This window comes from Diabrotica undecimpunctata, chromosome 1 (genome assembly GCF_040954645.1).
Source record: "Diabrotica undecimpunctata isolate CICGRU chromosome 1, icDiaUnde3, whole genome shotgun sequence".
Taxonomy (NCBI): domain Eukaryota; kingdom Metazoa; phylum Arthropoda; class Insecta; order Coleoptera; family Chrysomelidae; genus Diabrotica; species Diabrotica undecimpunctata.
Genome location: NC_092803.1, coordinates 89001769 through 89027256, shown reverse-complemented (window position 1 = coordinate 89027256; position 25488 = coordinate 89001769). Strand labels below are relative to the sequence as shown.

Sequence of the window (25488 nt, the reverse complement as noted above, 5' to 3'; positions counted from 1 at the left end):
AGGATGCAATCCAATAGAATAACAAGAAAAATTTATGAAGCAAAAAACATCGGAAAAAGAAAAAGAGGCAGACCAAGAAAAAAATGGATACAGCAAGTAGTAGAGGCGGGAAAACTTAAACAAAAATCACTCGAGGAATTGAAAATAATGGCAGGAAACAGAAAAGAATGGAAGAGGTGGGTAAATGGAAATTAAAATAGCTAGCCCAAATCCGACACCCTGTTAGGGTAAAAGGAAGGGGAGAAAGAAAGAAAGAAAGAAAGAAAGAATTATCGCTACTAATTTTATTCATAATTTAATTTTCTACAAAAAGCCTGGTAAAATAATATTACAAAAATGAGGTTATGTTGCTGCACTCTCCTGACGTTTTGACGGTCGGTCGATGGAAAACGAAAGTCGGGCAGTCTGATGCCTACCTTATCTTGTGTTAAGTTCAAAAATTTTAGAGACTGTATAGGTATCTGTAGTATTACTACTGATAGTGTATAATACTTATCTGATACTATTGTTTAATAATCAATTTTAAGTTATTTTGGCGGAATTGAGGGGAAGTGTTAAAATACCACAATTCCCGCTTGATTTTAAAAGTGACACATGTCACGTCAGATTATAACTATAGAATAAGCATCGAGCAAAAAGACAAAAGAGGGAATCTAATCGTTATGAAAAGGCGACCAAAAAAGTGGCCTCTGATGGCGGACATATCCGGAAATGCGAATGCGCCAAATTTAAATTTTCCGACACTTATTAACAGTAGCTATAAAATAGTTTTTAGAATGTGTCTTAGACGAAAAAATTTTAATTAAATATTAACGATAACAGTCTAAAATGTGAAACAATTGTTAAAAAACTTCAATATAAATAAGATTTCATGTGACAGTTGGGACACATAATAACATAACCCAACTAAATTTGATTTCATAAACAAGGAAATACTCTCTTTCCTTGTTTAATTTGGCCTCTCAAGATGGCACTTCCTGTCTAACAATATTTTTGCCCCCACTACCTTTACATTCCCTCTTTTGTCTTTTTGTTCGATGAGAATAAGTCAGCAGAGTTCACTTGATGTTGTTCGTTATTGTATTGTAATAGCTGTTAGCTATCAAGATTATTATTATTAAAAGTATTCAATAAATAGTGAAATATTATTTGTTTTACTGCTTCGAATCGTTCATCAATCACTTCAATATATACATATATTAAACCTAGAGCTAAGATTAATACTATTACAAGATATAACTCAATAGTCTTCCAGGTTGAACCAGTCAATTATCATTCGCCCTCTCTCTTTCTGTTCGGTAGACTAAATATTTTGTTCTAAGTTAACAGAAGAGCTAATTCCATAATAGACATACGTCCTATGTCATCTGTGCAAACTTCATTATAAGTCGACTTTACACTACATGATTTTATCATATTATGACGATATCATATGAGATTTGTTATGATTCCTCGTTTCTATGATGTTTTAAAAAATAGTGTTTACACTGAATGATACGTTATGACTTATGATATGAGTGATAATAAGGTTTTATTGATTTTTCCTTTTGTTTATGGTCATAGAGGTATAAGACACAGTATAGGTAATAACTATTAGGTTGGAACATAAATCTTTGCTTGCATTGCTTCTCGACTTTTAATAATAATACGCCGGCAACAACTGCGTACAGCTAATAGTAAGAAGAAAAAGATCAGAAGCCTTTGGGCTCGCAGATGGCTCTTACGAAGAAATAGTGGACGAAGCATATCAAATTTAGTGTTTATATTATACCAAATTAAAAATAATTAATAAAGAAACTAAACTAAAATTATGACTAAGAAGACCATAAAACACTAAACTAAGAATAAAATAAACTACATAAATAATAAAAGAAAAATACTACACAATAGCAGAGATTAGACAATATGCTCAATATCAATGCAACTAACAAAAAATAAATAAATAAATAAAGGATGTTGTCCCTCGGTAAGAAAATGTCGCTGAATTGACATAAGAATAAGGGCGATATTTAAATATGTTGGTGTTACGGTATTATTACCGAAAATCATATGATTTTATCATGCGGAATAGGTACCGTCCTATTCTCCTGTAACAAGCTATGACGAGCCGCATGACAGTGCTTATGACAAAATCATATGACAAATCACACAGTGTAAACATGTAAATTTCACTCCATGTCCAAATCATATGACAAATCACATGATAAATAATGTAGTGTAAAGTCGACTTTAGTCTCCCTACTTTCTGTCAATCAACTTTTTTAACGTAGTGGGAATATAATATTTTGCCTGTTTTTGAAATTTATAAAAGAAGGCAAAAATTATTATAAGTTTCATTTTATGTTCTTCAGAATTCTCTTGGGGTGAGTACTTTCATTTTAATATATATTCTATAATTCTGACAGCATTTTCAATATTCATAACCTTACTTATTTCGGAGTCACGTTTTTCAATTTTGTGCAGTAGGAATCGTAACAAAATTTAGCTAAGTTCAATAGTAATTCTATTTTATTTTATTCTTGCCATCTGCTATTTGTTTTATTGTAATTTTGTAAAATGGTAAGGAAGTTAAACCGCTTTTGATGTTTCTTTAATACAAGCTCTTTCTTATATTTTAGTTTATTGGCTGTATTTAAGATTTTATTGGCTGTATTAATTGGCCGTATTCTATATTTTACTGGGCGTATTATGAAGATTTATTGACTTTATTGGAGGACCTAACCACTTAATTGGGAGGCCACACACATATGGAATAACTGCAGCTCTCGGGAGGACCTAATCGTCTAATTGGGAGGTCACACAAGCAGCCCATTGATGCCATAAGTATCATCCACATTGTATTCATTGTAAAGCATTGGCAGGGTTGGTTGGTTCCTATTTTTAATAAATATGATTATTTAAAAATTGTTTTATTTGCTATCAGCTTAGGGTTCATGGTTTGATTCCTAGTTTAAGACAAGACGAACTCACACTTGAGATTGTCGCCAAGGTAGCCAATCACGACAAAGATTGTTACTTTGGCCGGCCAACCACAGCGCTCGTTATTAATTGCGCTGTCATTGGCCTCTCGGCGGAAGTGTGCTGAAAATTCTCAAACACGATGTGTATAAAAGAGCAGTACATCTAACGAACGGGATCCAGTCGTCATACACTACTAGCCCCGTAAGACCTTGTTGGTTCGGTGCGCTACCAAGCTACCTTTGAGTTTTATTAATTAACCAATATCCTGCTATCGTCGAAGACGTCCAAAAATGGAAGAATAATACCTAATAATGGTTATCCAATTTAGAAGTTAAATCATCAAGTGTACGAGAACCGGCGTGTCGACTACAAAACGCTTCCTGACAGTAGAACACGACTTTCTGAGATAGAAAAGACATTGGTCTTATAACTATCTCAAATCGTGTCGAACTGACCACAGCGTTATTTGGGCCTGTCACGGTAAAGAGCGAATAAAAGCCCCGACGGGGACTTGTAATTGCTTTTCCGATCAGGTTGAGCTGCAATACCACTTCGTCTCCAAAACCTTATGTAAATAGTAACTATTCGAATTACTGTTAACAAAAAGGTAGCTATACGAAGCGACTGGCAGCAGGAAGAGTCGACATTGCCGGCATTCTTGTACCTCTCTCGAGGAGAGGGAACGCGGCTACACGAAGCGAGAAGGCCGACATATTTGTGGAACTTAAGATATACACCACGCATCAGAATTCTAATACATATAAGTCAGTGTAAGAATATTTTGTCTGTAAGAAAGCTCGAACTGTTAGAGAATTCTGATTGCCGGTGTCCCCTCACCTAGAACAAAGGCTCGGCGGAACTTCTTGTCCGTAACGGCCGGTATCTCAATAAACTCCTTAAATACGAAGATGGACTCTCGAAACTTGAGATCCTCTTCGAGAGCGGCGGTTGTAGATCGTCCAGAAACCCCTGAAAACCAGGAGGACGCTACGGCCGTACGACAAGATACTGAGTGAGGCGAAGCATAGACGATAAGCTCCCATGGTTGATTGAGGTATTATTTTTATAATAGTATTTCAATTTTCTTTGGTAGTCTTATCGTTACACATTGGCGCCCACGTTACTTGTTTTATTCGAAGAACTAGCTGACCCGGCGAACTTTGTTCCGCCTTAATGGCAATAAATAAGCAGATTGTGTTTTTTTTTGGAAAAAATACAAAAAAAAATTAAATAACTACATTAATCATTCATTATTATTTCTGTATTTTAGTACATAGGTTGCTCTTCACTTAAGTACCTTGTGATACACGACATTTTTTGTTTTATTATCAGGCGCAAAAACAAACAACGCAGATAGTCTTCCGACCCGTGAACATGCCACGTATAATTGACCATGGGAAAAACATGAATGTTCTAGATTTAAACCACAAACTTTTAAGGATTGGCCTTGTGATTTGTTGATGGTCATGGCAAATGCAAGACGTATCGGAAATTGAAGTCTTTTAAATTCAAACGGCATATCGGTTGGGATCCTCGGAATGAGAACTTCCTCACCTTTGAATTTTTCTATCATTATCGTAGCGTAAATTACATTGTTCATCAATTTACTAACCACCAAACGCGTACCGTTGCACAGTTTTGGTTGGTTTATGTTTCGAAGCATGATTACTACGGAGCCAACCTTTAGGCGTAAATTGTGCGGTGGTAAGCCAGGCACGTCCAAAGAGTTTAAAAATTCAATTGGATAGTTGGTGGCTTCATCTTCATTTGTGACGCAGTCAATAGATTTGAATGAATGCATTGTTCCAATGATCTTATTTTGAATTATGTAGTTCAGGTCATCTACATCTTTATTCTTAGCCGCTAAAATTGCTCGCTCACTCAACCATTCATTATTTTTGTAGTTAGAAATAATATTTGGAAATACATTGTTGATAACTTCGTCTTTTGATGAGATAAAATTACAGAAATTATTTGGAAATGATATTAATCCGCTCGATTCATCGACAGGTACTTGACCATTACCGATAGTCAGCAATTGCTCCGAGAAATCTTCAGCAGATGTATCATTAAGCAATGTAACTCTCATGTTTGTTGTCAGCTGCAGTTTCTTCACATAGCGCCATAGATTTGACGATTCAATCATTGCTCCTCCAAAACATCTCGAGTCATTGCGTAAATCTTTTAATGTTCGGTTAAGTGCTTCTAATGCACGTTTATGCGCCATTGTGCATATGTCCCAGATGATGATTTTCGATGCCGCTAAAACTTTGGCCATTGCTGAGTGTTTTGCAATATTACACGTTGGTTCTTTAATAGTTTGAAGATTTAACGGTAATTTGAATGATGAATGAGCCGTACGGCATCCTTCTAACAATGTGGCTGCTATTCCAGAAAGAAGCAACTGCAACCGCTATGTTGGATCTCGCCCGAACAGTTGCTAAAACTAATGACATAAGGAATGTCTTGCCAGTTCCACCAGGGGCATCTAGGAAATATAAACCACCATTTTCATCAGCGATTGCCTTCATTAAAGTATCATAAACTTCCTTTTGTTGGTAATTCAACAGGGGTACATTCCTTTGAACTACTAAATCTAATTCCTGGTGATCATATTCACGTTCCCGTTCCAATTCTCGATTAAATGCGTCATTCATTTCACGATTTGGCGCTGGCATTCCTAACCTGATTAATAAATTACCGCACATGAGGTAACACATATCTTCGATCAAGAGTAAAGCACGATTATGTATCTCCTCATTCATCTCAATATCGTGATTTCTGGAACTGACACGACTTTGATGTAAAATATCTTCTGACATACTATCCTTGTATTTGTGCCACAGGTTACATGGGTTTGATGGAAAACATGTCGAAATTATGATAGCGAATAATGTGCGTATCTGACTTGGAGATGCAGAGATAATGGCTTCAGCGATTGTCGTATCCCAATGGGTATCGTTTTCTAATAAGTTCAATTCTTCACATGCAGCACGATATGTTGGGAATATTACACCATTAACAGTTCGTAGTGTCTCAAATGAAGTTGGCCCACGCACATTTACCAGCAACAACCGCAAATAGAAACATTCATCATTCTTTGGATGAACTGTATACATACGACCAAGAGCATCAGTAGAACGCACATCTGAATACCCAGGAACCGCATCACCTTGCTTCCGTCTTTGAAAATTCTTGGATGAAGCATTCCAAGTATAATAACGTGGCATCTCCGAGTAAAGCAAAGTTCGTGCAAACTGATCGCTTTGGCAGATTGCAAAAAAACTGGTCAATGTAGTTGCTGGAGGTGTTTCAGCACGTTGCGTAGCATTCGAAGCCGTGAAATATACTCGTTGACCATTCTCCAGATGCACCGCCAAATGTATAACAGTAGGATGACGTTCGTGAATTGGAAATGCGAATATACGCCAAATCGCTTCATTACAGTTTACATAACGACCAACTTGATAGCGTGAAATTTCATCGTTGGTATTTGAGGATTGCAATCCAAAAACCGCCATATCACTGCCTTTCGTGACATATTTGCAAATATATTTTATGGACCTAACTGAATTGCAGTATTCAACGTTGCAATGTGTCTTGAACGTTTTAGAAATAAGTGGCAAATATGGAACAATCCAACTGTTGTCGACAACGAAATCCATTCTTTTCACTTTCGTTGTGACAGTTCGACCGTTGTCATCTGGTGATCGACGCCGATACAGCGGATACCCATCGTTGCCAGTGACAGTCTCCGTCGTTAATTTCCGTGGATATCGTTTAGAGCACTTTCCATCGACCATGCAAGGTGATTGGGGATTGATGGCACCACACGGTCCATGAATCATATTAGTAGTAACAACATCATGTAGGTCTGGATCGACTTCATGATCAGGAATCTCGGCACATATGATATCATCTATTTGGTCAGGCTGAATTCTTTCCACTAACCAAATAAGAATGTGTGCGTGCGGCAGGCCTCGCTTTTGCCATTCGATTGAATACATCCAGCATCGAGTATCTCCAAAGACGCGTTGTTTAACAATAAAGTTCATCAGGGACCGAATTTTTTGCCTGAATATACGTGCTGTGATGTCGTGTCTATCATTTGATGTTTGTCCGGGAAGCAGCAATTGAGTAATTTCTATCCATTTTGGATTACAAGTAATAAGGTAAAAGTAATAAAGAGATCTGGCCGGCCGTAATGACGAACATATGTCATTGCATCTTGTGCATATTCATGCATATGACGTAGGCTACCAATGTACATCGCCGGCAGAATAGTTAATCGACCAATATTAGCTGCATTTCCTTCAGTACTAACTGCATCACGTAAATGGATGTACTCCTCAGAACGCAGTTTGGCTTGGTTCAACCTAATAAATGTTAAACGTTCCGTTTCTATTTTTACATACATGTCAACGCAATACTGCTGAAACAATCGACGAAACCGCAGCAAATAGTTGTCAGCATTTTGACGAATCATCAAACGGTATGCATAATAATTCATTGAGCTAACTTTCTTTGTAGTTTCTTCACCTGAAATTAAAAATTTGATAATTAACCATTTCAAAGACAAATAATACAGACATTAACCATTATTAAGATACTGATACTTTACCATTCAATGGATTTATCATTTTAATATTAAAATAATATCCATCTTCTCCTTGCCAAAACATCAGTGGGTATTGCAATGCGTCATATGATCGATGAGTTTCAGATATTTGTTGCAGTTGCCCAGTATCGCGACGTGTAAGCACAATATCGCGTTTTTCCAATTGTTCACCAACAATCAGGATGGCAACTTCGTCTACTGTTGGAGCATTAAATGTGCGTTCGTGTGTTCCAGATGGTCGTTTATCTGCTTTGATGACAACTTTATAGTCATCATTTGGCATGCGCTCTAAAGCACTCTTAAACAACCTGACCAACGCATGATGTTCATGAAGCAGACACTGCAAGTCTTGAATAATTGCTCGCTTCATTCCTGCATTGATCCCTAGGCGTCGATCAAGTTGTTCTTCCATGTTGCCCATGAAATATATTTGTAAAAATTTATTCTGTGTATCTTCGAAAGGTAGTAATGATCCAGTTCGATGGTGAATCTGTCCTTGTATCTACAAAATAAAAACCAGACAGTATTAACTGGGTTATAAACACTTTTTCTGTGGGAGAGTAGAGTTCACTATTAGCAAATATAATACATACCAATAGATAAAGTAAGTTATTCTTTAACTACATTCTATGTAAGTACAAAAATAAATACCTTAAATGTCGGATTAAATCCTCCTTCTTCGATAATGTCTGCCCCAAATGACGTCATTTGGAAACAACTATTGTATTTTCGAGTATTTGCAAGAAAGTGGCGTGATTCTTGTGTTTCGCCACAAAGCAATGAATACAATGGCTCATGTGGCGGAGTCAACACTGGCAATTTCACTTTACCATTAAGGCAGCATAATCCAGGCGTTTCTCCGGAAAACTTTAATGCATCACAATACTCGCAAACAACGTCCATTTGCCCAATGCAAACGCTAGGATGCAAACTGTAATCATTGCTGCAATCGTATCGAAACGCTGCTCGATTCAAATCAGCTAAATATCTTGTTCTGCGTCGCAAATTATCTATTTGTTGCCTTCTGTTGTTCGCTCGACGATTCTGCATTGCCAACCGAGCTGTTTCACGGGCTGCTTCACTTTGCTCTCGTGATTGAGAAGCACGAAGTCGAGCCATACTATCGCGGCGCTGTTCACGTGCAATTTCTTGTTCTTCTTCAGTCCTTTCATTTGCAGTATTTTGTATTCTTCTTGTATTACGGCTTTGTCGGGAAAGATTCGATCCTCTTGGTCGCGGCATTATTAATTCAACTTCACTTCACTTCAATTACGGCTTTGTCGGGAAATATTCCATCGTCTTGGTCGCGGCATTATTAATTAAACTTCACTTCACTTCAATCCACTTGTTAATTATTTATTTAATAGAAATAGTTTTAATATTGATTTCTTACAAATATCAAATTGTCATCCATACGTCATTACATAGCTGTCATTTTACGTCAATTACATAGCTGTCATTTGCGTTTTGTTATTCCAAGTCTGATTCTTTTTTGTTATACCACGTTTTATAGTGACTGACGTTTCATGTCAAGTCACACGGGAACGCTGTCGAACGGGATAAAAAGTATCCCATGTCCATCTCCTGGCTCTAAGCTACCTCCCTACCAATTTTCAGCCAAATCTGTTCTGCCGTTCTTGAGTTATAAGTGGTGTAACTAACATGACTTTCTTTTATATATATAATATAGATTGAGCTCTGAATTTTTAGTTTGGTAGCAAATTAACAAACTTTAATAAATACTATTTTTATACTTTTTACTATTTTATATATATATATATATATATATATATATATATATATATATATATATATATATATATGTATATATATATATATATATATATATATATATATATATATATATATATATACTGTTATGATGTATTGTTTGTTTGAATGATGAGCAATGAGTATTTTTAATAATATAATATATAGGGTTTTTATCGCGGTTCTCAAAGAATTAGCTTGTAAGTATTTTTTTTTAAATTATCTTTATTATAACTATTATGAAACACACATATATATCTAACCTAGCCAATGTAAATTTAAAATAAACTATCTTTAAATTGATATTCTTATAAAACTAATTAAATTCTATAGACAATGTAAAATTTAAACAAACTATCTTCAAAATTGAAATTGTTATGACACTAACTAAATTATATTAACAAAATTTTGTACCTTTCTTTCACTGAATGCCTAAATGAACTGTTTTCCACTATATAGATTCTAATCACCACTGAATGTCTTCGTACTTCAGTTATCCTTGTTTTTTGTGAAATTACTTTTTTCAATTATCAGCTTCTACCAATTTAAGATATAGTTTTCTTCACCAGCATTTATACACCACCAACCAAACCAGCAAACAGCATTTATATTTATTCTTCTTTTCAATATACCAATATCCAATTATTATAAGTTGATTTATACTAATCTCCAACCATAATATAATTTAATTTCTTCCAATATACTTTTTTAATCTTCAATAATTATTTGTGTATAATTATAAATGTGCATTAAATTATATGCATAATTTTAATCTTCATTTAACTCACTATATTAAACAATTTGACTATTTGTACCTGATTCACTGACTCCAACTAATCTTTCATATTTCTTACTAAACTTTTCTGACTGACTTCTTGAAAATTCTGAACAATTTACTTCACTAAATGTGTCTACTAACTTTCATAATAAACTGGCCTGACTTCTGACTAAAAACTGCCATCTTGAATCCAAATCACGGGTATTTATATCTTTTTGGATATTCCAGAATCATCTGGTAAGAAACCATGTTCGATCTCGTTCTATTTCTTCGATATGGATGTTCTCGAAAAAATATCTGTTTCATCCACCGACATAATCATTATTCCAGAATGTTCGACCGTAAACAATGGTCACACTCTGCACTCTGGAGAATTCGTTAATGTTCCATTGATAATTTTGTTGACATTTAGGCTTTTCAGATCAGAATAAACACTCAAATCATTAAATATATATAAATTAAACATTTTAAACTAACATTATTATTATAACCCCACTTTATATTCCTTATAATTCTTAATTTCTATCTGTCACTTCGAGAGTATTTTTGGTTGCCTATGCACATGGCTCACTTAAAAATATTTACAACATTAAAATACAACTTTTTACAATTATTATATGATAATTTCTTAAAAATGCCCTCACATAAATAATTTTTATTAAATTCTCTAGTATATAACTTATTTAAAACAACCAAATATCTAATATTATGTAGTATATAACTTATAAATTATTTTCTATAAACCCTAATCGTATCAATACCCCAAAATAATATTTAAAATAAATAATTTACTTATTATTTTTTTAAATATTAATTTTCTCATACCTTATTAAATTTAATAAATCAATAATTCAATTTTTTTTTATTATTTAAAATGTGTTAAATACATCCCTGTTCGCTGTCTATGTCAAAGCAGAGAACAACGGAGCACAGTTCGGCTATTCTATGGTCAAACTGTCATGTCAAATGAGGCAATGGATGCGATATCAGAGAATAAAATATAACCTTAATTAAAAATATAATCGATATGGTGTTCTGTTTGTTTATAGACAAAATCTAGGAATTATTTCCATTCAAAATAACTTTCATCAATATAAATTGGTAAGTTTTTTTTTCACTTTATTATATTAGAAAGACATTTTTATAGCAATTATAGTATCAATTTTGTGTCTAACCCCAAATTATGATTTTTAGGGTACAAATTAATTTCCATATATACAAAATTCATGTCAAATTGATTCAAAATAATGAAATCTACCATCTACCATTTAACAAATCAAGTCTATTGAATAAAATGGATATATCAGTAAGTTATTAGTGTTATTATTTTTGTGTTAAAGGTATAGAAATCATTATTCAATCTCTTCATGATATTGAAAAATGTCGTTGATATGAAATATGCCTCTTAGTCTGTTCTCTGCATCTATTAACACATAACTATTTAGTCCATTCTGATTTTCAATTGTATATGGACCTTCAAACATTGGTTGTAATTTCTTACAACGGTTTTCTTTAACATTACTTTTTCTAAGTGAACGAATTAACACTAGGTCTCCTTTTTGAAATGTGATTGGTTTTTTTATATTTCGATTTTGTCTTCTGATATATTTTTCAGCTTTCCTCCTAATTCGGTTATTCACTTTCTGCATTACTTGTTCTAACATATCCTGATTATATTCACTAATCCACTTTCTGTTTCCTATATGGCCAAACATTAAATATTCTGGTACTTCCTCTGTATTCAAATTATGTGTATTATTTAAAAAATACTCTACTTGTGGTATATGTTGCTGCCAAGTTTCGTGTTGATTTTGGCACAGTATCCTTAAATATTTTATAACTTCTTTAATATATCTTTCTGCAGGATTTGCCTGAGGATGTCTAATACTTGTAAAATGAATGTTGATTCCCTTTTTCTCACAAAATGTCCGAAATTTTTGGGTGTTAAAATATGTAGCATTATCTATTATGCAATTTCTAAATGGTCCTATTTCTTCGAAAAATTTATTAATATATAATTTTAATGTTTTAACATTTGTTCTGGAGCAGGGATATAGTTTAATAAATTTTGTATATAAATCAACTATCACTAGTATATGCTTTTTTCCTGTTGGACTGAGAACTAAATTTGAAATAAAATCCATGGAAACTGTATTTAGTTTTTCATATACAACATTAGATTTATATGTGTTCTGGTTTTTGAAATTCTTTTCTTTGTTTAGTTGACATATTGGGCATTGGGTAGTAATTTCTTTTGCTATACTTATGTCATTCTTTGCAAAATAATTGTCCCTAAATAGCATCCATAGCTTTCTTGAACCAATATGCATATAATTGTTATGTAAATTTTTCAATATTTTCTTTGCTAAAGTTCTAGTTATTACATATACTTCTATGCCATTTATTATTTTATAATATACTCCATCTTTCCTAAGGACTTTTTGTTTTTCACTCAAATTGATCTGATCTCTTATAATTTCTTCTTTAGAATATAATCCAGTACTTTCTACTAATTGATTTAATCCAATTTTTATTGTTCGCTGCCATTTTTGTGATATATTTTCTAACCTTGATAAAGCATCTGCCACTATATTGGATTTTCCAGAAATGTATTTGATGTCAAAGCAGTATTCACTAAGTATTAGACTCCACCGATGTATTCTACTGTTTCCATATTTGTTATTTAATATAGACGTTAAAGCTTGGTGATCTGTTTCTATTGTAAATTCATTACCCAACAAATAAAATCTTAATTTTGTGACACAGTGTATTATACTTGCTAGTTCTAATTCTGAAACTGAGTAACCCTTTTCATGTGGCTTTGTAATTCTTGAAATGAATTGTATTGGGTATTCGACCCCATCATGTATTTGTAATAATACCCCTGATAATCTCTCTATTGATGCATCTGTTCTTAATATGAATGGCTGTGTGTAGTCAGGATAGTATATTTTCAAATTTGACAGAAAAATGTTTTTAATTTCTTGGAATGCTAGTTCTCTTCTCTGATCCCATCTCCATTTTACACCTTTTCTCAGTAGTTCAAGTAATGGAATTTCTTTTATACTTAGATCTGGTATCATCCTTTTATAATAATTAATTATTCCAATAAATCCTCTTAAAGTTCTTAAATTGTGTGGTGTTTTATATTCCTGAATGACTTGTGTCCGTTCTGGATCCATTTCGATTCCCTTAGTGTTAAGTTTATAACCTAGATATATGACTTCTTTTTGAAAAAATGTACATTTTTCTTGATTTATTTTTAGTCCAACTTTGTCTAATCTATTTATTATAATTTTTAGGTGTTTCTCATGATCTTCAGCCGTTTTAGAAAAAATTAATATATCATCAATGTAGTGAATTACAAAATGTTCATATTGATCCAAAATATCATGAAGACATCTACATAGAGCACTGCAAGATGATTGAAGTCCAAATGGTACTACTTTGAATTGATATACTACTCCATCTATCTGAAATCCTGTATACTGTCTACTTTTTCTTTCTAAAGGTATTAACCAAAAACTATGCTGTAAATCGATTTTAGTGAAAAATGACATTCCTGTAATTCTTCCTAGTATTCCATCTATACTCATTGGTGCTTCAAATTGCTTTTCAGTAATCTTGTTAATATTCCTTGCATCCAAACATAACCTGATTTCACCTGATCTTTTTCGTACTACTACTATGGGGTTAATAAAACGTGTGTCTGCCTTCTCAATGATCCCATCTTCTAACATATTATTAATTGTTTTGTTTACTTCTTCTCTGTATTTATATGGTATTGGGTATGATTTTGTTTTAAAATCTTTTTCTTCTTTAACTTTTATACTATGGATATAATTTTGTGCAATTCTATTTTCTCTATTGACAAGTCCCTTGTGTTGCTGCAATATGGAAATGACTATTGATTTATATTCTTCAGGGCAATTTAAAACTTTTATCATATCTTCTTCTTTACAAATAAAATTATTCTTCATTATGTACTCATTATTCCTTGCTTCCAATTTTACGCACTCCGCCTCGTAGGCATCCATCTGCTTAAAATTTCCATTCCTTAAATATTCACTACAATAATTATTCTTTACATTCTTTTGGGACATTTCCCTATCATCAAAATACATTTCTTCTTCATAAACATCATTATTTTCTTTTAATAATATCCTATCAACTCTTATTCCTTCTTCCACCTCATCTTTCTGCATAAATTTAATTATTTGCCCTTCCAAAGTTACCATTTTTTCTTCAAAATCTATCTTTACTTTCTTCTTTTCCAATTCATCATTTCCCATTAATATATCAACACATAAATCCTTGACAATAAATCCTTGCATATTAATTTCTTTATTAAGAATATTAATTTTAAAATTGGCTAGTTTATCAATTTCACCCAACTTCTTATTATTTGCACCAATAATTTTAATTTTTGGAATCTTTATTATATCTGATAGTTTTAATGTATTAAAAATAAAATTCTCCGAGACTAAAGTACTTTCTGAACCAGTATCTATCATAATTTTAATTATTTTATTTTTGGCCAAAGCATTTATATAAATTAAATTAATAGATTCAATAATTTTATCTTCATCTAGAGAAATAAATTCAGAAGGTTTTTCATAATAGCAATGGCCTAACTTGTAATTCAGAAAGTTTACTGCACAAAATTTTGATTATTAGAATTGTCAGATTGTATCTGACCACTTGGATCTGATGTCCTATGTCTTTCCCTACTATGACTTCTACTTACATTTTCTTGCCTTGTACGATTTCGTTCCCTGTCTTCGCAGCTCCTATTCCTTCGAACACAATTTACCTGTCTGTTATAGCTAGGTCGCTCTGTATTTTTTCTATTGTTAAAATCTTGTCTATTATTATTAGTACTGTTATTAAAATGTTGTCTATTATAATTAGTATTATTATTCAAATTTTGTCTATTATAACTAGTATTATTATTAAAGTTCTGTCTATTTGGATTACTGTTATTATTATTAAAATTTTGTAAACTATCACCATACCTAGTATTATTGTTATATGATTGTCTATATTGTTGATTATCATTTTTATTATATTGAAAGTTATTATTGTTTTTTCTGTTGTTATTATTACTTGTCATATTGCCTCTTTGTATTCTTTGAATAAAATTAATAAAACTATCTATTGTTTGAATATTTTGTACAGTTACTGTTTGCACAACATCAGCATCAAAATGTCTAGATACATTTAAGACTGTTTCATCCTCTCTAAGTGGTGGTTCTAAATATTTTGCAACTGTTATCAGTTTTAATGCATAATCTACCATATTTGATTTTAAATTGTGATTATACTTTCCAAAATATAGAATTTCTCTAAACTTGGCTTGCTCTAATTCACCCCAATAATAATTTAAAAATTTATTTTCAAATGTTTGAAAATTATCTAAATCATTCTCAATACTAGCAAACCAAGTTGCTGCATTGTCATTTAATGTCATTCTAATATAATCTTTAATATCATTAATATTATTCACAAATCTTAATTTATGTTTTAAACTATTTATGTATACTCTAGGATGCAAATTTTTTATATTACCAGAGAATTTAATCCCAGTCTCATTTGTTAAATTTAAGTAAGGTCTTCCTATGTCTCTCATTTGTGAAATCATCTATTCTCTGTTCCACATTTCTTATTTGATTATTATTTATTTGGATATTTTGTTGTATATCATCCAATTTTTCTTCTGTGTTTCTCCTGTCTTCGTTAATTTTTACTTCTAAGTTACATTTCTGTAACTCTATTTTCTGTTCTATATCTATCTTATTATCTTGAATAATCCTCTTTACTTCTGTCCTCTCATTTTCTATCCTTTTCTTGTAGTCATTCCGTATAATTTTTATTTCATTTGCTACTTTTTTCTCTACAGCTTCAAGTTTTTTATCCATTTGTTTTTCTATTTGTTTTACAATTTTATTATTATTATCTTCTATTTTCTTTTCTAATTTTCTATAATTCTCTTCTAATTTCTGTTCCATTTTTTTCATGTCTTCTTTGACTTCTTTTGAATTCTCTTCCAATTTTTTTATGTCTTCTTTGACTTCTTTTGAATTCTCTTCCAATTTTTTTATGTCTTCTTTGATTTCTTTTGAATTCTCTTCCATTTTTTTTGTATTCTCTTCCATTTTTTTTGTATTCTCTTCCATTGTCTTGTTCATCTGCATCATTAATGACATCAAAGCTGCCATATTGACATTTTCCTCTCTTTCTGGATTCATTTCTGCAGTATCGTGTGGAACTTGAACTAAACTCTCCTCTTGTATAGGTTGTGTTTCTACTTCCACATCTTCATTCTTTTTGCTTCGTGTACCTTTCTTTCCTTGAGACATTTTGAGACTTTACTTGTTCAAATATAATTAAAAATAAAATCTATAATTTTTCCTTTCTACTGATAATTAATTTAATTATATGAGAGCACTTATCTTCCCAAACTAATTCTTTTAAATAGAGAGCCACCGCGTTGGGTGCCAAATTGTTATGATGTATTGTTTGTTTGAATGATGAGCAATGAGTATTTTTAATAATATAATATATAGGGTTTTTATCGCGGTTCTCAAAGAATTAGCTTGTAAGTATTTTTTTTTAAATTATCTTTATTATAACTATTATGAAACACACATATATATCTAACCTAGCCAATGTAAATTTAAAATAAACTATCTTTAAATTGATATTCTTATAAAACTAATTAAATTCTATAGACAATGTAAAATTTAAACAAACTATCTTCAAAATTGAAATTGTTATGACACTAACTAAATTATATTAACAAAATTTTGTACCTTTCTTTCACTGAATGCCTAAATGAACTGTTTTCCACTATATAGATTCTAATCACCACTGAATGTCTTCGTACTTCAGTTATCCTTGTTTTTTGTGAAATTACTTTTTTCAATTATCAGCTTCTACCAATTTAAGATATAGTTTTCTTCACCAGCATTTATACACCACCAACCAAACCAGCAAACAGCATTTATATTTATTCTTCTTTTCAATATACCAATATCCAATTATTATAAGTTGATTTATACTAATCTCCAACCATAATATAATTTAATTTCTTCCAATATACTTTTTTAATCTTCAATAATTATTTGTGTATAATTATAAATGTGCATTAAATTATATGCATAATTTTAATCTTCATTTAACTCACTATATTAAACAATTTGACTATTTGTACCTGATTCACTGACTCCAACTAATCTTTCATATTTCTTACTAAACTTTTCTGACTGACTTCTTGAAAATTCTGAACAATTTACTTCACTAAATGTGTCTACTAACTTTCATAATAAACTGGCCTGACTTCTGACTAAAAACTGCCATCTTGAATCCAAATCACGGGTATTTATATCTTTTTGGATATTCCAGAATCATCTGGTAAGAAACCATGTTCGATCTCGTTCTATTTCTTCGATATGGATGTTCTCGAAAAAATATCTGTTCCATCCACCGACATAATCATTATTCCAGAATGTTCGACCGTAAACAATGGTCACACTCTGCACTCTGGAGAATTCGTTAATGTTCCATTGATAATTTTGTTGACATTTAGGCTTTTCAGATCAGAATAAACACTTAAATCATTAAATATATATAAATTAAACATTTTAAACTAACATTATTATTATAACCCCACTTTATATTCCTTATAATTCTTAATTTCTATCTGTCACTTCGAGAGTATTTTTGGTTGCCTATGCACATGGCTCACTTAAATATATTTACAACATTAAAATACAACTTTTTACAATTATTATATGATAATTTCTTAAAAATACCCTCACATAAATAATTTTTATTAAATTCTCTAGTATATAACTTATTTAAAACAACCAAATATCTAATATTATGTAGTATATAACTTATAAATTATTTTCTATAAACCCTAATCGTATCAATACATATATATATATATATATATATATATATATATATATATATATATATATATATATATATATATATATATATATATATATATATATATATATATATAGGGTTTTTATCGCGGTTCTCAAAGAATTAGTTTGTAAGCACTTTTTGAAATTATCTTTATTATGATTATTATGAAACTCACATATATATCTAATATAAACAATGCAAATTTAAAACACACTATCTTTAAATTGAAATTCTTATGACACTGTAACGAGTCCGTCACTTCAATAATTCTTTATTCACTTTAAATAAAATTTTTAAATCCATATCCTCTTAATAATTTCCTTAATTCTTAAATTTTAAGTTGGTATTCAACAGAGACACCAAGCGTCTATATTTGCAATCATAGTTTAGCTAACTCAAAACAAGTGCTGATTGCTCACTTCTGCTTCGACGTTCGGTAGAGACACTTGGGTTTAGAGGTAGGGGCCAGAGAAGGCATAAAAGGTTTTTATTTAGAATATTAAAATTTTTTTAAGAAGAAGTTGCAGGAAGTTTTGGTTTGGTTTTTTTTGTGTCCTGTTGGTTTATAACCACTCTGAGCCGGTAAGTTTATCCAATTATCAATAAAATGAAAATATAAAAACCATCAGCCATTTTTGAGATCCTCCAGTATTGTCATTTTTCATTTGATTCGATATATTTATCTGAAATGTTTCCCATTATTTCATTAAGAAAATTCAACATGTAAATCGAAGGTGTTATTGATATAAAATCATATGTATTTTAATTTTACTTCCCGGCCCTAAAAAACATAATTATCTATATTTAAAACAATTTATTATCTATTAAAAGTATCGATAAAAATATTTTGTCGTATACCGTTCATTATATTATAAAATATATTATTATCCATATCATGCTTTTCGTTAAAATTGTCGATATAATTAATCCATTTTACTTAAAAGACGGTCAAGCCATACGAAGGTCACATCATTTACAAAATCATTAAGTTTTTGCTTCCACACTTCATAAGTAACCTTTATAAAACCTTTCAAGGTTCATAAACCTTGTTTTTTTTCCATACTCGGTATCAAGAGTAAGAAAGAACTCTAAAACAAATGGTTTTTTTTAGCCTACCTCTGGGAGTCAAGCAGAAGTCGAGGGAAGAATGTTTGATTTTGTTTTTTTTTGATGTTTTAAGAAGAATTTTTAAGTTAATACCTGGTCGGAACTACACCTGGTTCCAGAGTTGATTTTTTTTTTGGACGTGGCTGTTCCCTAGAGGTCCAAATCTGGTCTTGTTATTCTCGGACAATTTGAGAAAGCAGCGAGAAGTATCTTCCTCCTTCAGAATATAAAATCTCGTAAACCTGTATTAAGTTTATTAGTTTTAATCTTTTTTATATTTTTTTTTTACTTTAAATCATACTATTTTAAAATAATAATAAAAAAACCATCAGTTTTTTTTTCTAAAATAATATTTAATCATATTTAGGGACTAAGTAGGTTGAGGTTTTAAATCCTCCCGTTTAACTCATTTGTACGATTTCTTGTGTACACATTTAATCTGAGAGTTATTTTTTTTTGATATTTTATTATTATTATATATTTAAACCTTTGGACATCTATCCCTTCAGGATAGTGTCCTTATTACTTGTTAAGACATTTAATTGAAAGCCGAAATACAGAGTTACATCTCTAGTAGGCAAGTAAATTACCTTTTTAGGTATAGTCATTAAATTTGTTCCTATATTTTATTATTTGTAAATTCAGTTTATCAAGGATCAGTTGTGTGTAACCAGGGTATTTTTCTTCGTATATAAGTAACTAGATTAACTGTACATAATTGGTGGTGGGTAGCTATAAAAAAATTATATTGTATATACTTGGATAGGTATTAAAATTTGTGGTGAATACTAAATATTTTAATTAATACCTGTTTCCCGTTTATTGCAGCAAACAGCTTTACAAGATACCTTGGAAGGTATATGTTAATACTTTCCTGGCGCCCAATCATATCTTAGAGCAACTTCCATAATTTACCACTTTCATTTACTTAATTTCTATTTTTTTTTTAAGTATCCTGTCCTTCTTATTCTCACTTTACGGTCTATTTAGGGCATGCAAATTGGCCGAATCCTCTTTTTGAGTGTCAAGTAATCATTCTCCGGCACATTCAGCTAGCCAGCTTTAATTTATTTGTTTTTGTTACATCAACCCCATTTGTTTTTGTTACATTGGCGCCCAACGTGGGGCCTATTCTCAGTTAAGACCGTAACTTATATAGTTATTTTCCTTTCATTGCATAACATTCTTTACTATTTTTGATTCTTTCTTGTTGCTCTTTTTAACTTATGTATTAATTTTTCTTTCTTTATTGGATTAACTATTTTAAGGTATACTTGTATTGCTGTAGTTACATTCATATTTAAACCCTCACCTATGTTGATATCATTGTGTACAGTTAACTAGTTATTTGCTATTTTTGTGTGATAACAATTTAATAATTTAGATATTGCTATTATTTATTTATATATTAGCCAATCTTGGTGTATTTTTGTATTTAACTGCTGGTTGGCCATATATTTGTTGAAATCATTGTATGTTACTTTAGGGATTCAACTTTAAATATTTTACCTAACTTTACTTAATTCTTTTTAAACCCTTAATTATATATAGATATATATTTTTTGGATAACTTTAGTTCCTTGATTGATTTTGTGGTGTGTTGGTACATATATATTCATATTTTTTTTTAAACTTTAGATTATTCTTCGATTGACTTTGTGGCGTGTTAGTACATTATTTCTTTAGTCTATCCTATATATTCATCTATTTTTTTTTGTTTTCATAATGTCTGCATTTAAGGTAGAACATTTGTTAGTGAAGGAATTGGATTACGAGTTAAGGATTAGGGACATCAATATTGATGAGTCTTCCAATGTTGATCTGAAACGCAAAATATTGCGTGGAGCTTTAAGGCAGGAAGAAGGAAACAGGAGTTTCCGACAGATTTCCGCCTCAAATATTCCTTTTGAGGTCCAACAACAGGAGATTGAAGAGACTGTGGATGATTTGGCGAAAAGGATAGCCGATTTTAGAGGGACTGTCCAAGATAGCCTATATTCCAGGCTAATATCACGCCTAGCTCACATCTCAGGTCGTGTGCATTTATTATCTTGTTCAGATGATGCACAACAAATCTTCCAACGCTCTGTCTCTGTCCGAATCCTAAGTCTAGAGGGCGAACTTGATTCTCGAGTGAGTCCAATAGCAACATCAACTCCAATCTCTTCTGTCCAAGCGGCAAATGCATTTCTACAACCCAAACCTGTTCAGGTTCATAAATGGGGCATTACATTTTCTGGTGAAGGTCATTATGACCAGGTTATTTCCTTTTTGGATCGAGTGGAATGTCTTCGTGTATCGAGAGGAGTGAGTGAAGATGATCTCTTCGCAGCGTCTGCAGAATTGTTTTCAGGTGCAGCTTTTACGTGGTTTATGAATAACCGCAATAATTTTTCAAATTGGTCTGATCTAGCTCAGAAACTTAAGTCTGATTTTCTACCTTATTCTTTTCAAGACGACCTTTTAGATCAAATTAAAAATCGTAAACAGAAGCCACACGAGTCTGTTACGATGTTCATTAATAATATTTTAGGTATGTGTAGTCGCCTTGAAACACCTCTGACAGATTCTGCAAAGATTAAGATCATCCTGAAATGTCTATTGCCATTCTATCATAGGCACTTGTAGAGATCACTAGTATAGCTGATATTACAGAGAAGTGTAAACGTTTAGAAGAAACTTTATCTTGGTCTTCTCACCTTCCATCTACTTCTCGACCTTCTTCTTTTAACTCTTCACGTCACCTAGATACTTCCAAACACCGTTCTTGGCAATCCAAAGGCCATGAACGTAATATTTCCGCATTAAGTTCTGTAGTTTGTTGGAATTGTCGTGAGTCTGGTCATACTTTTTATGATTGCGGTATCCCTCGTACCCGTATTTTCTGCCATGGTTGCGGTAAAGAAAATACTCTCAAACGTAATTGTTTTAAGTGTTCGGGAAACGAACGATCGGAGGTCCGTCCCCTGAGCGTTTCTCCGTCCACACCCCCATCAGGGAGCCAAACCGATCCACCAAACACAGCAACTGTTCCAACCACGTCCAACCATTCAAACCCATCTTCCAGTCGAAAAGGAAAAGGGGTTTACACGAAAAAACCAACACACCACACAGAATCACCCAAACGAGTAACTTCCCAATCTAAAACATTTGATTTGCATAGATTATCTTCCCCAAATTTTAGTGTTAAACGTGATAGTAGTAGTGTAGTAGTTTCAGTATGCATACCAGAGTCTACCACAGGTCAGGAGGATTCTTTTATTTCTGATTCTTCTTGTTTTCCTATTGCATCCTCTGATTGTGTTGGTAGAGATAATAAATTTAGTTTGGTACCATTTAAAATTTTTGACCAATCAGATAATGGTTGTTTTGATTTGAATTCCTTATTAGTGAAGAAACATAATGATAATAGACCTTATCTTCCTATTAAGATTTTAGGACAATCTTATTTAGCTCTTTTAGATAGTGGCTCAAACATTTCTGTGATAGGTTCACATTCATTAGCTTTACTGAAAAATGCTGAAATTTCTATTATGCCCATTTCTTCTCTGCAAGTATCTACTGCAGATGGTACAGTTCAGTCTATTACAGGCAAATTTGAAACTGAAATCACAGTAGCAGATTTATGTAAGCAAATTACGTTCTATATTATTCCCTCAATCCAGAATTCTATAATTTTAGGTATGGATTTCTTAAATGCTTTTAATAGCACACTAAATTGTTCTAATTTTTCTTTTTCTGTTTCCCAATTTAATCTGTCTGTACTTAGTACTATTCAGGACTTTTCGAGTTTATCTAGTCTCGAACAAAGACAATTAGAGAATATGATCTCTAAATTTGTATCTCTTTCATCAAAAGACAAGTTAGGTCGTACCTCCTTAATATCTCATACTATCGAAGTGGGAGATACCACACCTTTTCGACAATATCAGTATCCTATTCCTCAGGCAAGTTGACTTGGAAAAGGAAATCGATTCCATGTTAGAGTTGAAATTCATTGAACCTTCCACGTCTTCTTACTGTAGTCCGCTGTGGTTAACAAAGAAAAAAGATGGATCTTTTAGGGTCTGCTTCGATGGTCGAAAGTTGAATAGTATTACTTCAAATCGGGATGCTTATCCTATTCCCCGAATAGATGTCATTTTAAGTAAACTTCAGAATGGTAAGTACATTTCTTCTATCGACCTATCTAAAGCTTTTCTTCAAATACCTTTAAGTGAAGAAAGTAAAAAGTATACAGCTTTTGCAGTCAGTGGGAAAGGATTATTCCAGTTTGTCACTATGCCTTTCGGTCTTGTTTCAGCTCCTCAGACAATGTGTCGTTTGATGGATTTAGTCATTGGTCCTCAATTAGAGCCCTATGTTTTTTATTATTTGGATGACATTTTGGTTGTCACTCCTGATTTTTCACTTCATATGGAAATTTTAGATAAGTTGTTTTTACGTCTCAATGAGGCTAACTTGACTATTAATTTAGATAAGTGTCAGTTTTGTCGTCCTAGTCTTAAATTTTTAGGATATGTAGTCGATCGTAAAGGTTTAAGGACAGATCCTGATAAAGTTACAGCCATTAAGGATTTTCCTATACCTAAGACTACCACCCAAGTCCGTAGGATATTGGGAATGTGTGGATATTATCGTCGGTTTGTTCCGTCTTATTCTACTTTGTTGTCCCCCCTTACAGATTTGCTTAAAAATAGGAAAAAAGGCCAAACTATTACATGGACTTCAGAAGCCGATGATGCTTTCCGGCGTATAAAAGAAGCTCTTACTAGTGCTCCTGTCATGACGTCTCCGAACTTTAAAGAGCATTTTTACCTCATGACAGATTGTTCCAACACTGCTTCAGGTGGTGTACTATTTCAGATAAAGGATGGTTCGGAACACCCAATAGCTTATACCAGCAAAAAGCTTAATAAAGCACAAAAAAATTATTCCACCACAGAAAGAGAACTTCTTACAATTATTCATGGTCTTGATGCCTTTCGATACTATCTTGAAGGTCGTAAGTTTACTATCATTACAGATCATAGTTCTTTATTATGGTTACATTCTATGAAAAATCCGTCACAGCGTTTGTCCCATTGGATTTGTAGGCTTTCTGTTTTTGATTATAGTATTGTGTATCGCAAAGCCAATGGTGTTGTGGTTGCAGACGCGTTGTCACTAACGTTCGATATCAATCTTTTAGATCTGTCCACTTTATTTCCAGATAATTGGTATCGAAAGATGATTCATAATGTCACCCAAGAACCTAGTAGATATCCTGATTTCAAGGTGGAAAATAATATCCTTTATAAACACGTTATCAGTCCTGTCGAATCTTTATCGAATATGTCTGATTGGAAAATAGTAGTCCCAACAGCTAATTGGGATGAAGTGTTGAAAACCTGTCATGATGATGTGACATCAGGTCACTTTGGTTTCTACAAAACTTTTAGTAAGATAGCTGAGCTATATTACTGGCCTGGTTTGCGCAACTCAGTTAAGAAGTACATTACGAGATGTAGTGTTTGTGCAACATGCAAGCCGAGTAACCTACCTCAAGCTGGATTAATGGGTTCATTTAGGAACATTAATTTTCCTTGGCAAATGATATCTTTAGATCTTATTGGACCATATCCACGTAGTTATTCAGGTAATACGTATTGTTTGGTTGTTGTAGATTACTTCACCAAATTTCCTTTAGTTTGTCCTCTTCGAAAGGCTACAACTCCAGCCATATTGAAATTCTTAGAGGAACAAGTTTTCTTGCTTTTTGGTACTCCACAAATAGTTTCGTGTGACAATGGTTCACAATTCATTTCAAAAGCCTTTAAAGATCTTTTGAATAAATATAAGGTCCAAAAGATTTTCTACAATGCATCTTATCATCCGCAAGCTAATCATACTGAACGGGTAAATCGCAGCATTGTTACTGCTCTTCGATCTTATACCTACACTGATCATAGGGCTTGGGATGAGTATATTCATTCAGTCGCTCAAGCCATTCGAACTTCTGTTCATGAAGTTACCCAATGTTCTCCAGCTTATGTTAATTTTGGTAGACATGTTCCTTTGTCAGGTGATTATTTTGGATTAATTTCTGAGAATTCAACAACCCTTCCTCAAGTTTCGGAGAAACTTCATCGTATGGATGATCTCCAAAATTTACCTCCAATCTTCGCTGACATTAGGAAGAAGTTGAAAGATTCTTACCTTAGAAATCAGAGTCAGTATAATTTAAGGAAACGAAACATGCGATTCTTTATTGGCGATCGAGTTTTAAAGCGAAATTTTGTAAAGTCAAGTAAGGGTGATGCCATTTCTGCTAAGT

At 32.3% G+C, this 25488-nt stretch overlaps 3 protein-coding genes across 3 annotated transcripts; all 3 read right to left on the bottom strand.

Annotated features, from left to right (window-relative positions):
- Window positions 1-4246: 4246 nt before the first annotated feature.
- Window positions 4247-5188, bottom strand: LOC140433226 (ATP-dependent DNA helicase pif1-like). The gene has a single exon (XM_072521270.1). The coding sequence runs from the start codon at window positions 5186-5188 to the stop codon at window positions 4247-4249; it is 942 nt and encodes a 313-aa protein (XP_072377371.1).
- An 85-nt stretch (window positions 5189-5273) lies between these two features.
- On the bottom strand, window positions 5274-6968 carry LOC140433216 (uncharacterized). The gene has a single exon (XM_072521258.1). The coding sequence runs from the start codon at window positions 6966-6968 to the stop codon at window positions 5274-5276; it is 1695 nt and encodes a 564-aa protein (XP_072377359.1).
- A 137-nt stretch (window positions 6969-7105) lies between these two features.
- On the bottom strand, window positions 7106-8698 carry LOC140433210 (uncharacterized). The gene is made up of 3 exons (XM_072521251.1): window positions 8231-8698; window positions 7583-8081; window positions 7106-7500 (listed from the first exon to the last, which is right to left on the bottom strand). Exons 1-3 carry the CDS (start codon window positions 8696-8698, stop codon window positions 7106-7108), a joined length of 1362 nt encoding a protein of 453 aa, XP_072377352.1.
- Between the last annotated feature and the right edge of the window lie 16790 nt (window positions 8699-25488).

Excerpts from the sequence above, each read along its gene's own strand:
- LOC140433210 (XM_072521251.1), bottom strand. The coding sequence starts at position 8,698 with ATGGCTCGACTTCGTGCTTCTCAATCACGAGAGCAAAGTGAAGCAGCC. Across the intron at positions 8,082-8,230 it reads GATTTAATCCGACATTTAAG|ATACAAGGACAGATTCACCA; the intron begins GTATTTATTTTT and ends TTTATTTTGTAG. Across the intron at positions 7,501-7,582 it reads AATGATAAATCCATTGAATG|GTGAAGAAACTACAAAGAAA; the intron begins GTAAAGTATCAG and ends TTTTAATTTCAG.
- LOC140433216 (XM_072521258.1), bottom strand. The coding sequence starts at position 6,968 with ATGTATTCAATCGAATGGCAAAAGCGAGGCCTGCCGCACGCACACATT.
- LOC140433226 (XM_072521270.1), bottom strand. The coding sequence starts at position 5,188 with ATGGCGCATAAACGTGCATTAGAAGCACTTAACCGAACATTAAAAGAT.